The sequence below is a fragment of the Bos indicus genome, chromosome 5 (assembly GCF_029378745.1).
Source record: "Bos indicus isolate NIAB-ARS_2022 breed Sahiwal x Tharparkar chromosome 5, NIAB-ARS_B.indTharparkar_mat_pri_1.0, whole genome shotgun sequence".
NCBI lineage: Eukaryota > Metazoa > Chordata > Mammalia > Artiodactyla > Bovidae > Bos > Bos indicus.
In genome coordinates this window covers 1,283,659-1,296,646 of record NC_091764.1, presented here as the reverse complement: position 1 = coordinate 1,296,646, position 12,988 = coordinate 1,283,659, and the positions used below count along the sequence as shown (strand labels likewise).

At 40.9% G+C, this 12,988-nt stretch overlaps 1 protein-coding gene across 1 annotated transcript in view; it reads right to left on the bottom strand.

The window, feature by feature from the left end:
* The window catches only part of LGR5 (leucine rich repeat containing G protein-coupled receptor 5), a 127,181-nt gene that overhangs the window by 54,639 nt on the left and 59,554 nt on the right, over positions 1-12,988 (bottom strand). Inside the window, exon 3 of the mRNA XM_019959765.2 lies at positions 2,449-2,520. Within this exon, the coding sequence (XP_019815324.2) occupies positions 2,449-2,520 (72 nt within the window). The remainder of the gene's footprint in view (positions 1-2,448; positions 2,521-12,988) is intronic.

The following is a 12,988-nucleotide window of genomic DNA, read 5'->3' as shown; positions in this document are numbered from 1 at the left end:
ATGGTTCCAAATATTTTGGTGGATTCATGGAAATATAGGCCCATTAGAATCAGTGCTACAGCCCTAAATTTTACCTTATGATGAATTAACATTAGGATTGGCTGTATGACAACTTAAAAATCTTCCTACACAATAGTAAAAATAATTCAAGGGTAGGAAGACCAAACCCAATCACCTAAGTAGATCAAGACTGAATAACAGTTCTACTTTTAAATTTAACTTTTAACAAGATATTAAATGTAAACAAAATTGCTTTTTAAAATAGCCTGTGTATCCCTCAGGTCAGTGAATGCAGTTTCCATTAAGCAGAAATATACCAAATGCTTCTTTAGCATTCATAACATTTATCTAAAAGAAAGGAAATAAAATCAGGTTATTTTCTCTGAAATAAAACTTTCTTGGTAGAGCTTTCAACTTGTGTTATCTATTTCCTCTAAAACATTCCCTTTTTTCCTACACAGAATAAACTGAAAAATTAAACAATGGTTACTAGAAGAAGAAGGTACCAATAATAAAGATTTTTCTCATAGAAAATTAGGAAGTTGGACATTAGGCAGTAAGAAAGCCCATTTCTTACAAGTCTCAATGAATTAACATTTTTCAATTAAAAAGCTACTCATTTTTACTATGCATTTACTATACCTTACTACTACACACTAGATTTTTCTACATCTATTCACAAGTGGAACATAAACTAGATTTTTTAGCTGATCTTTATTCAGTGATTATAAGGAAACAAATTCTGCAAATGGTTTGAGGCTGTAATCTCATTATGTCAGCATCAGTTCAGTTCAGTTCAGTCGCTCAGTCGTGTCCGACTCTTTGAGACCCCATGAATCGCAGCACTCCAGGCCTCCCTGTCCCTCACCAACTCCCGGAGTTCACCCAGACTCACGTCCATCGAGTCAGTGATGCCATCCAGCCATCTCATCCTCTGTCGTCCCCTTATCCTCCTGCCCCCAATCTTTCCCAGCATCAGAGTCTTTTTCAATGAGTCAACTCTTCACATGAGGTAGTCAAAGTATTGGAGTTTCAGCTTTAGCATCAGTCCTTCCAAAGAACACCCAGGACTGATCTTCAGAATGGACTGGTTGGATCTTGCAGTCCAAGGGACTCTCAAGAGTCTTCTCCAACACCACAGTTCAAAAGCATCATTTCTTCGGTGCTCAGCTTTCTTCACAGTCCAAATCTCACATCCATACATGACCACTGCAAAAACCATAGCCTTGACTAGACGAACCTTTGTTGGCAAAGTAATGTCTCTGCTTTTGAATATGCTGTCTAGGTTGGTCATAACTTTCCTTCCAAGGAGTAAGCGTCTTTTAATTTCATGGCTGCAGTCACCATCTGCAGTGATTTTGGAGCCCCCCAAAATAACGTCTGACACTGTTTCCACAGTTTCCCCATCTATTTGCCGTGAAGTGATGGGACCAGATGCCATGATCTTATGTTGAGCTTTAATCCAACTTTTTCACTCTCTTTCACTTTCATTAAGAGGCTTTTTAGTTCCTCTTCACTTTCTGCCATAAGGCTGGTGTCATCTGCATATCTGAGGTTATTGATATTTCTCCCAGAAATCTTGATTCCAGCTTGTGCTTCTTCCAGCCCAGCATTTCTCATGATGTACTCTGCATATAAGTTAAATAAGTAGGGTGACAATATACAGCCTTGACGTACTCCTTTTCCTATTTGGAACCAGTCTGTTGTTCCATGTCCAGTTCTAACTGTTGCTTCCTGACCTGCATACAGGTTTCTCAAGAGGCAGGTCAGGTGGTCTGGTATTTCCATCTCTTTCAGAATTGTCCACAGTTTATTGTGATCCACACAGTCAAAGGCTTTGGCATAATCAATAAAGCAGAAATAGATGTTTTTCTGGAACTCTCTTGCTTTTTCCATGATCCAGCGGATGTTGGCAATTTGATCTCTGGTTCCTCTGCCTTTTCTAAAACCAGCTTGAACATCTGGAAGTTCATGGTTCATGTATTGCTGAAGCCTGGCTTGGAGAATTTTGAGCATTACTTTACTAGCATGTGAGATGAATGCAATTGTGTGGTAGTTTGAGCATTCTTTGGCATTGCCTTTCTTTGGGATTGGAAGCATAATAGTAATTTATTCACTTGAATCAGAATGACTCAAGAAACTCTCCCCAACTTCATAGCACAAAAAAGAAAGGGAAATACTCTTTCACAAGTTGGAGTTGATAAGCTGGTTATTTAGGGGCAAATACGTTTTTGATATTAAGGTAAGAAAAGGAGAGATGAGGTTTTTTTCACACATGAACCCAGCCAGATACATGGTTCTATGATATCAATGAAGACAGACTAGAATTTAGATAAATTATCCCATGGCTCTAAATGGTTTATTAGAGGAACTCGGTCTTTACAGATTAATTAGCATCCACTTGACACTAAAGTCAGAACTATAACAAAGAATACTTGGTTTACTTACAGAACTTTAAGACTGTAAAGGCCAGCAAATGCTCCCTTGGGAATGTACGTCAGAGCGTTTCCAGCAAGACGTCTGTGGGTTTCAAGCAGAGAGGGTAGAGAGTAAGTATAGTTCTCTTCTTATGGAATTCATTTAGCTGTTAAAAATGCAATACAATTATGTTTAGACCATAAATGCCAAAAGCAATCTAGAGAACCTTGTTTTGTCACGTTTTGCAAAAAATTTCTGTAAGTCTCTCATCAAAAAGCAGGCAAAAGAAGAAATATAATAAATTACATATTTTACAGTAAATCACCTAATAGCTTATACTATGTATATGCTCTACTATACTGTGTATACTACTATACGATGTATAAGCTATACTATGTATGAGCGATGTAGAAACCTCTCTATCCATTCGTCTGTCAGTGGACAGTCAGGTTGCTTCTATGTCTTGGCTACTGTAAATACTGCTGCTGTGAACATAGGGATGCAGGTATCTTTTTGAATTATGGTTTTCTTGGGGTATACGCCCAGAAGTGGAATTGCAGGATCATATGGTAGCTCTATTTTCAGTTTTTTAAGGAACTTCCATACTATTCAAACCAGAAACAGACTCACAGACATAGGAAACAAACATGGTTACTGAAAGGTAAAGGTAGGGGGAGGGATAAATTAGTACTACTACATATAAAACAAACAATCCACAAGAATCTACTGTATGCCACAGGGAACTCTATCACTGTTCTGTAATAACCTATATGGGAAAAGAATCTGAAGAAGAATAGATACATGTATATGCATAACTGAACCACTGTGCTGTAACCTGAAACTTACACAATGTTGTAGATCAACTATACCCCAAAATAAAATAAAAATTGAAAAAAAATTCACCTTAAAATTTTTTTAATACAAAAGCTAGACAAGGGAGTAGAGAGGGAACCACGGGCAGTGGTTGTCAGGGAGATGGGCCATCATTACAGGTCAGACAGTCAATGGCTGGGCAGACCTCTCTGCTGAGAGGGCCTTTCAGTGGAGGGCTGAGCCATGCAGGGACCTATGTGAAGGGAACAGGTGTACAGAACACTGAGGAGGGAGTGTGCCTGGCGTGGTCTGGAACCTGCCAGAAGGCTGGAGTGACTGGAGCACAATGACCAAGGGAAGGGAGACAGCAGGTGAGGCTGGAGTGCAGTGCAGGGCCCCGCCATGCAGGGCTCTGGAAGCCACAGTAGGGACTCTGAGCAGGGAACAGACGTGATCAGCTTTGTGTTTTAAAAGGGTCCTTCTGATGGGACCCTCTCGAAGGGGGAATAGACTTTGGGGACAAAGGTAGAAACACAGGAGGCGACTGAAGCAGTTCACACAGGAGCGGCTGGTGTGATGCAGCCATGTGGGGGTGGTGTGGAGGTGGGGGTGGGTGGATATGGTGGAGAAAATTAGGAAAAATCTCCCCTGACAAACCGTTAGTATCAAGGTGAAATGTAGGAGGCCAACATTTCATGTTTCTATTCTATACAATGCACATGCATTTGATTAGTTATCCAAAGTTCTATACGTAATACTGAAGGACATGATTTGTGTAAGACAGCCTCCCCAGGTGGTGCTTGTGGTAAAGAACCCGCCAGTCAATGCAAGAGACTTGAGACTAGGGTTTGATTCCTGGGTCAGGAAGATCCCTAGGAGGAAGGGAATCCCACAAGGCAACCCACTCCAGTATTCTTGCCTGGAGAATCCCGTGGACTGAGGAGCCTGGCAAGCTACAGTCCATAGTGTTGTAAAGAGCTGGATATGACTGAAGCTATTTAGCATGCATGCATGTGCTATTAAAGAGTGCTTATTGAATTAACTGACTCAGATTGGTTGATGCTCACAGGTGGCTTAACTGATCAGACTAAAATTAGCCAGGAATTGTGATTTCAGCCAAAATGTCCTTAACTATCCTGTCCACGGTCATGACTTGAATAGTACATTTTTTAAGATCTAGAACAGAGCCTGAAACTGGGGACTTATCAACTCTTACTGCTGCTCTGTGATCAAGTTCTTAGCTTGATGGTTTCTGAGTCATTTGACTTTGGAAATGAAAAGGAGAAAATAAAATTGTTCTATTTATTTATTTCATTAGTTTAAATTATTGTTAGGATAAATGCCCTTCTGTTACATTTCCTGAAATATAGCTCACTTCACATGAATTGTTTTTCTTTTCTGGGCAGGGACTTTCAGAACCTCAGACCGTATTCTGAACTAATCTGTGGAACCACTGACCTCTGTTATCAGGGGAGTCTGTCTTAAAACAAATGAATTTATGATAGGCTATTAGCTATTTGCTATGCTGGTAGGAGACATATCTCATTGTCAAAAACCACAACTTAAGAAATTATTGAATTCTTCCTCTCATTTCTTTACCATGTGGGATGGTTTTAGCAATTTAAAAATGAAATACATAAAAACTATAGGAGATCTTTTTTTATATAAATGAATACACAAATAGTGAGAACTGCACTCAATCTTTCCTGTGAAGATTTGAACTGACATATTTTTGGGCAACTATGTTCCAGTCATCGAGACCCGCATACCATTTGGTTGGAAGGTTTAATTTTTCCCTCTGTTTCTAAAATTATTTCATAGAAATGTCTCTTTCATCTCTGTTTCTATAATAGGATACAATTTAACAGGGAAAAACCTTTATATCATTTTATACAATACAAAAATGTTTTTGTCCTTAAAGATACTTTTCCATAAAGATTCACATTATCCTATCCCTCTTAGTTTTACTGACTTAACTGCCATAAAAAGGGGAAAAAATCAATACATTACAGTAGATACATTCCTCTTCAAATGTTTATTTAAAGCAGATGTTTTGAAGCAGATGTTTGGGCGCTGTAACAACCAACTAAACTAGTTTTGAGAATGTATGTTTCTTTGACCCAAACAGTCATTTGAGTCTCTGAAGGAATCTAAGTTTGTTTCTGGTAGCTTCATTTTGTAAAATGGTGGGACGAGAGCAGTGCAGTCAGACGTGGGCTGTGATTTCTTCCCTCTGGACGCTGGTCTGGAGAAAAGAGGTGTGTGTACAAACTGGGGGGAGCACCGAGAGGGGAGGGGTGCCTGAGCCCACCCTCTGATTGGGACTCTCAGGACAGCGACTGTGCAGGGAACATGGTCCAACATCAGGCCCTCGGCTGGGTAGTATTTTCAGAGGTAAGTGAATATGACGATCCTTATGATTTGAAAGAAGACATTTCAGACTACTTAGCAATTTCATTTTGGCTTTTAGGAATTATTGTTTCATTTTCCAACTTTTACAAAGTACATGAGATCTAGAAGGCATACATTCTATACATGCTGAATTAATTTGTTTCAGAAATTTGGTGAGGGCTAACATCAGGCTTGATGGCAATAGTTCCCCGCCCACTCCCCTCCCCACTTCCCCATTCTTAAGATCTACGTATTTCCAGTTTTCTGCTACTATTTTCCTTCTTTGTGATTTCCAATATAGTTTCAGTGGCTCTGTTCTTATTTCTGAATTTCTTTTCACTCTTCTGAGTTATAATTCACCTGAATAATTATAGTTCATCTATCACTTACACATAAAATTTCTGAGGTGTCAAAATATTCCCACTTGAAAAAAAGTATCCTAAAACAAAGTTAATGACTTTGGGTTTCTGCATATAGGAGCCAAGAGTCTGGGTCACTGAAGAGTTAGATACAAATAGGATGCAACCCAGTCCAATGTAATCTCATAATCTTGCCTCTGCTGGCAGAAATGCAGCATCACTGTAACTAAGTCCACCACGGTAAGTTTTCTTTTATAAGATGCCTGTGCCAGTTCGAAAGGCCCAGATACTTAGAATTTAACCCTCTGGCATTCATCTGCGGTAACATTTGCTGAAGCCTACTCAGAAAACTTGAAAACGAGGATTATGGCAATCTACCAACTGTTTTTCTTCCCATTGGAGAAAAAAGTATCATAATATGCCTCAAGAAATTGCCACTTAAAAAACCTTCTCTCCCCCAATACATTAAGCATATCTAATTGGTCAAATCCAGGCACAAATCATCCCTTCATTAACTACGTATTTATGAACTGTCCATTTTGTTTTCATTATTGTGTGTGTGCTCAGCTGTGTCTGACTCTTTGTGACCCTATGGACTGTAGCCCACCAGGCTCCTCTGCGCTTGGGATTTTCCAGGTAAGAATGCGGGAGTGGGTTTCCATTTTTTCCTGCAGGGGATCTTCCAGACCCAGGGATCGATCCTGTGTCTCCTGTGTCTTGTGCATGGCAGGCAGATTCTGTACCACTGCACCACCTGGGAAGCTCCAGTTTTCATTATTACATGAGACTAAAAAAATCAGATTTCAAGGTTTAAGGGCTGAGGCCACTGGCCTGATACATGAACTCTTCAGGTCAACAGGGATATCCATTTGTAGTTATACGGCCCTATAGTTTCTTCAGCCAGAGCATGGTGTGTGTTTAGTTGTGTCCAACTCTTTGCGACCCCATGGACTGTAGCCCACCAGGCTCCTCTGTCCATGGAATTCCCAAGGCAAAAATACTGGAGTGGATTGCCATTTCCTTCTCCTGGGCATCCTCCCAATCCAAGGACTGAAACTGCATCTTTTGGGTCTCCTGCATTGGCAGGCAGATACTTTACCACCAGCACCATCTGGCAAGCCCCCAACCAGAGTATGTGTGTGTGTGCTCCGACTCTTTGTGACCCCATGGACTGTAGCCTGCCAGGTTCCTCCGTCCACTGAAGTTCAATTTTCAACTCTGTGCAGTATTCCTTAATTACCGCAGCCAACTTTCCTGTAGGTTATATTCTGTACAACACTGTCTATAAAGATTCATTTATGTAGTCTACCTGACTTGACTCTTAAGGTCAAGAATCTTATCGCCTGTGCAGAGCAGGGAGCTGAATCAATAATTTACTGATGGATTGATCATTTGATCTTGTTTCCAAAGACAGTTGGCTACAGTGCTAGAGTTGCTTCAGGTCTGGCATAACTATTGCAAGATGGCTGGCTAGCCATTACATTACCAGATCAGAAATAGCTAAAGAATGTTCCTTCTTCATCGTGCATCAGATTTGGACTCAGCAGTGTATTTGAGCACTTTCATATGCCACATACAGTCCTTTAGGGCACACAAATAGTTCAGACCTTTTGTAAAACTATTTATGAGTTCTAGGCACAATGTAAAGTGTGTTAATATACATCATACTAATTATTAAAAATCACATTAAACAGGTGATAAGATTATTCCCCTTTTACAAGGCAACTGAGGCTATGAGAGGTTATTTGCTCATTCTTACATAGAAAACTTCACACAACTTGGCTCAACCATTGCACTGGTTCTGACATTTGAGGTTTTAAACATGACTTTGGTTAAAAGTAGGTTGGTCTGGAGCTTGGGTTGACCAGGAGCAACCAGTCTAAAACAAGAGAAGCACAAGGACACAAACGGGTGCATCACTTGAGGCGCTGGCCATAGAAAACTGATGTTCACCATTTCTCATTCAAAGCTCTCCCGTTGCCCTCTGGTCCCCAGTCTGTACTCTTTCTGCTCTCACGACTATGACTGGTTGTTTCCCTCTCTTCTTGCAAACCCCTCTTTTAAATTGAAATATAGTTGATTTACAGTGTTGTGTTAATTTCAGGAGTCCAGCAAGTGATTCAGTTATATGTGTGTGTGTGTGTGTATATACATATATATATATATATATATATATATATATATATATATATATATTTGTGGTGGTTTAGTCGCTAAGTCATGTCCAACTCTTGCAACCCCATGGACTATAGCCTGCCAGGCTCCTCTGTCAATGGGATTCTCCAGGCAAGAATATTGGAGTGGGTTGCCATTTCCTTCTCCTATATACATATATATACCAGTTCAGTTCAGTGGCTTAGTCGTGTCCGATTCTTTGTGACCCCATGAATTGCAGCACGCCAGGCCCCTGTCCATCACCAACTCCCGGAGTTCACCCAGACTCACGTCCAATCGAGTCAGTGATGCCATCCAGCCATCTCATCCTCTGTCGTCCCCTTCTCCTCCTGCCCCCAATCCCTCCCAGCATCAGGGTCTTTTCCAGTGAGTCAACCCTTTGCATGAGGTGGCCAAAGTATTGGAGCTTCAGCTTCAGCATGAGTCCTTCCAATGAACACCCAGGACTGATCTCCTTTAGGATGGACTGGATGGATCTCCTTGCAGTCCAAGGGACTCTCAAGAGTCTTTTCCAACACCACAGTTCAAAAGCATCAATTCTTCAGTGCTCAGCTTTCTTCACAGTCCAACTCTCACATCCATACATGACCACTGGAAAAACCATAACCTTGACTAGATGGACCTTTGTCGGCAAAGTAATATCTCTGCTTTTTTAATATGCTCTCTAGGTTGGTCATAACTTTCCTTCCAAGGAGTAAGCATCTTTTAATTTCATGGCTGCAATCACCATCTGCAGTGATTTTGGAGCCCCCCAAAATAAAGTCTGACAGTTTCCACTGTTTCTCATCTGTTTCCTATGAAGTAATGGGACCAGATGCCATAATCTTCATTTTCTGAACGTTGAGCTTTAAGCCAACTTTTTTACTCTCCTCTTTCACTTTCATCAGGAGGCTTTTTAGTTCCTCTTCACTTTCTGTCATAAGGGTGGTGTCATCTGCGTATCTGAGGTTATTGATATTTCTCCCAGCAATCTTGATTCCAGCTGTGCTTCTTCCAGCCCAGCGTTTCTCATGATGTACTCTGTGTATAAGTTAAATAAGCAGGGTGACAATATACAGCCTTGACGTACTCCTTTTCCTATTTGGAACCAGTCTGTTGTTCCATGTCCAGTTCTAACTGTTGCTTCCTGACCTGCATACAGGTTTCTCAAGAGGCAGGTCAGGTGGTCTGGTATTCCCATCCCTTTCAGAATTTTCCAGTTTATTGTGATCCACACAGTCAAAGGCTTTGGCATAGTCAATAAAGCAGAAATAGATATTTTTCTGGAATTCATATATATATATTTAGGCTTCCCAGATGGCACTAGGGGTAAAGAACCTGCCTGCCAATGCAGGAGGTATAAGAGACCTGGGTTCGGTCCCTGGGTCTAGAAGATACCCTGGAGAAGGACATGGCAACCCACTCTAGTATTCTGGCCTATGGTCAGAGGAACCTGGCAGGCTATGGTCCATAGGGTCACAAAGAGTCAGACACGACTGAAGCAACTTAGCATGCATGCATATGTGTATATAGGTAGTCTTTTCAGTTTTTTTCCCTTCTAGATTATTACAAAATATGGAATATAGTTCCCTGTGCTATACAGTAAGAGCTTGTTGTTTATCTATTTTTATATATGGTAGTATGCATCTGTTATAATCCCAGACTCCTAATTTTTATCCCTTTCTCCCCTTCTTCCCTTATGGTGACCATCAGTTTGCCTTCTATGTCTGTGAGTCTATTTCTGTTTTGCATATAAGTCCATTTGTATCACTTTTTTTAAGATTACACATATAAATGATGCAATATTATATTTGTCTTTCTCTGTGTTAATGCTCATCCTCCGAACATAGAAGCTCTTCAAGTTTGTGTCCTTGCACTTGTGTTTTCTCCTGCTGCATTACATGGGACTGCAGAGCTGGACACCAGTTAGTGACTGGACAACAATGACAACGGTGGCACTCAAAGTCTGCTGTTGCCGTAGGAGTCACCAGATATTCAGATCCCCAGGACCGAACTCAGGTTAGCGAATCAGAGTTTCTGGAGGAAAATGACTCGGAAATCTGCATTTTAAGCAGCAGCCCGGGTTATTTTAATATGGGAGGAGACCCGCACTGGGAAACAAAGCCTCTGCCCTCTCTCTCAAGCTCCTCATCTGCCCAGCACCTTCCATGGTCACTTCTTTATAAACAACTCTCCACTCATCTTTGGAACAGACTCAGCATGCTCCAGACTCACACTCCAGCTTCATTAGTGACATTTCCATGTGGATGCTCTGCTAGTACCTCGCACTTATATACCCAGACCAGGCAACCTCTCACCTCCAAAATGTCAGTTTTTTCCCTTGAATTCCCCGTTCCATTGACAGTGCCTCACCAGTCTCCTAGCACCTAATGTTATAACCTTGCTCAGAATTATTTCTCACCTTGAAACCTCGTTTCAGTCCCTACATCCAGTCAGTGATGAGTGCCTGACTCTTCCTCTGTTGTAAAGCTTCAGCATATCCCAGTGGGTCTTAGCTCCCAAGACAGCTTTAAAAAACTGATGTCAGTGTCTCCACTGAGACCCATCAGTCTGTGGGACTATGCCCTGGTAATCAGTAGTTTTAAAAATGCTCTGGGTGTTTCTAAGGTCTATGCAAGGTGAGAAACTCTGAAATAGTCCTCACATTTTTCGATTGATAAGATCACCTAGAGACTTCCATGGTTTCCATCCTGGGAGACATGATTCACTTGTTAATTACTGGGAGAGCCAGGAGGGCTGCTGCTGCTGCTAAGTCGCGTCAGTCGTGTCCGACTTTGTGCGACCCCAGAGACGGCAGCCCACCAGGCTCCCCCATCCCTGGGGTTCTCCAGGCAAGAACACTGGAGTGGGTTGCCATTTCCTTCTCCATAAAATACACTAGAAGGAATCAATAATAGCAGAATAACTGAGGCAGATCAAATGAGTGAGCTGGAAGATAGAATGGTGGAAATAACTGCCAAGAAGTAGAATAAAAACAAAAGAATGAAAAGAACTGAGGACAGTCTCAGAGACCTCTGGGACATTAGATGCACTAAGCCCTGGGATTTCTTTGGAAGGAACGATGCTAAAGCTGAAACTCCAGTACTTTGGCCACCTCATTCGAAAAGTTGACTCATTGGAAAAGACTCTGATGCTGGGAGGGATTGGGGGCAGGAGGAGAAGGGGATGACAGAGGATGAGATGGCTGGATGGCATCACTGACTCGACGGACGTGAGTCTGAGTGAACTCCGGGAGTTGGTGATGGACAGGGAGGCCTGGCGTGCTGCGATTCATGGGGTCGCAAAGAGTCGGACACGACTGAGCGACTGAACTGAACTGAATCTTCAAATTATAGGGGTCCCAGAAGAACAGAAAGAGAAAGAGCCTGAAAAAAATATATTTGAAGACATTATACGTGAAAACTTCCTTAATATGGGGAGGGAACAGTGTCCTAATTGCCATAACAATGGTCTACATACATACACACACATATATATTTACACATGGACAGATATCTAAATGTCTATACCCATCTACATGAATAGACACTTGGAAGAGAATAAAATAATGCTAGGCAAAAAAAGAGATTCAAAGAAGCAGCACTTGCTTTTTCTTTCATTAGTTATATTTTAAATCTTAAAATTTTTTAATATAATTGTTAAAGATAAAGGTAAAAAGGCAGCATTTGTAATCAATTTCTATGAAGAGGACAGATGGAACACTCTGATAAGGCTAAGGGTCAGGAAGATTATTTATGGGCAAGGCGGTGTTTTCACTTTACTAACACAATTCAATAGGTGAATTAGAGAGTTCACCCAATTTCTCTCATCAACCATTCATTTGATCCTCAGACAAGTATCTCAAAAGGCAGGCAGGACAGCTCTCGCTATTTTCAGCAATGTGATGATAACAAGTAGAAATAACAAGCATAGATTGTGCTTTCAGGAAGTTTGGTGGTATTTCTCATTACTAATTTCATCTGAAATAATGGATATCTCCTATTTATATGGAGATTCTTCAAGGCCAACCATAATATGAGCAAACAGTTCCAGGGAACAATAGTAACTTAAAAACAAACATCCCTAGAGTATCTCAGGTTTCTTTCCTAAATTGAGTATTTGATTCCAATAGCATTCAAATCTGGGAAGATTTTAAATAGCACTTGGAAACAAAGGCCTTTAACTTAGACTGTTTAAAATGGTAACAATTCATTTTTCCTTTTGGTTTAATCAAGCTACCGATCTAAGTTTAAAGGAACGTGTACCTGTCAGCATTAGGCACAATCTGTTAGTTTCTAAAATCTGAACCACACTCTAATGGACCAAATGCAGGATCTATGATTTGTCCAAAGAGCAAACATTAACATTAAGTCTTTAGAAGAACTGAAGAAACAGAAGTGGGAGAGAGACATTGGAAAGAAATGCAAGTATTGCTCAGGATGTTCAAATTTGGCAAAAAACTATCTGTTTTGATTGCCTACATCCATTAAACCTCATAGTTAGAAAGCGTTTCGTTCACAAATCCTGAATCCCTGGGATTAATGCAAAAACAAGCTCATGAAATAGGAAAGAAGGAAGGGAGAATTTTCTTAAAAGTGTTTTCATTTCAGGAACATAACTCAATATGTAATTTATAGTTTACCAAAGTTCCTTCACCATCATTTCATTTGGTCCTCAGAATCTCAAAATACAGGCAAAGGCTGCTCTCAGTGTCCTCTCCTGAGGCCCAGGAGGTCAGGTGGGTTGTCAGTTAGTAAGGGGCAAAGTCAGGGCAGGAGTTCGGGGCTTGCTACTGCCTCTCAGTGCTGTCTTCTCCTCTCAACACAGCATAGGCTGGCCACACACAGATTTTT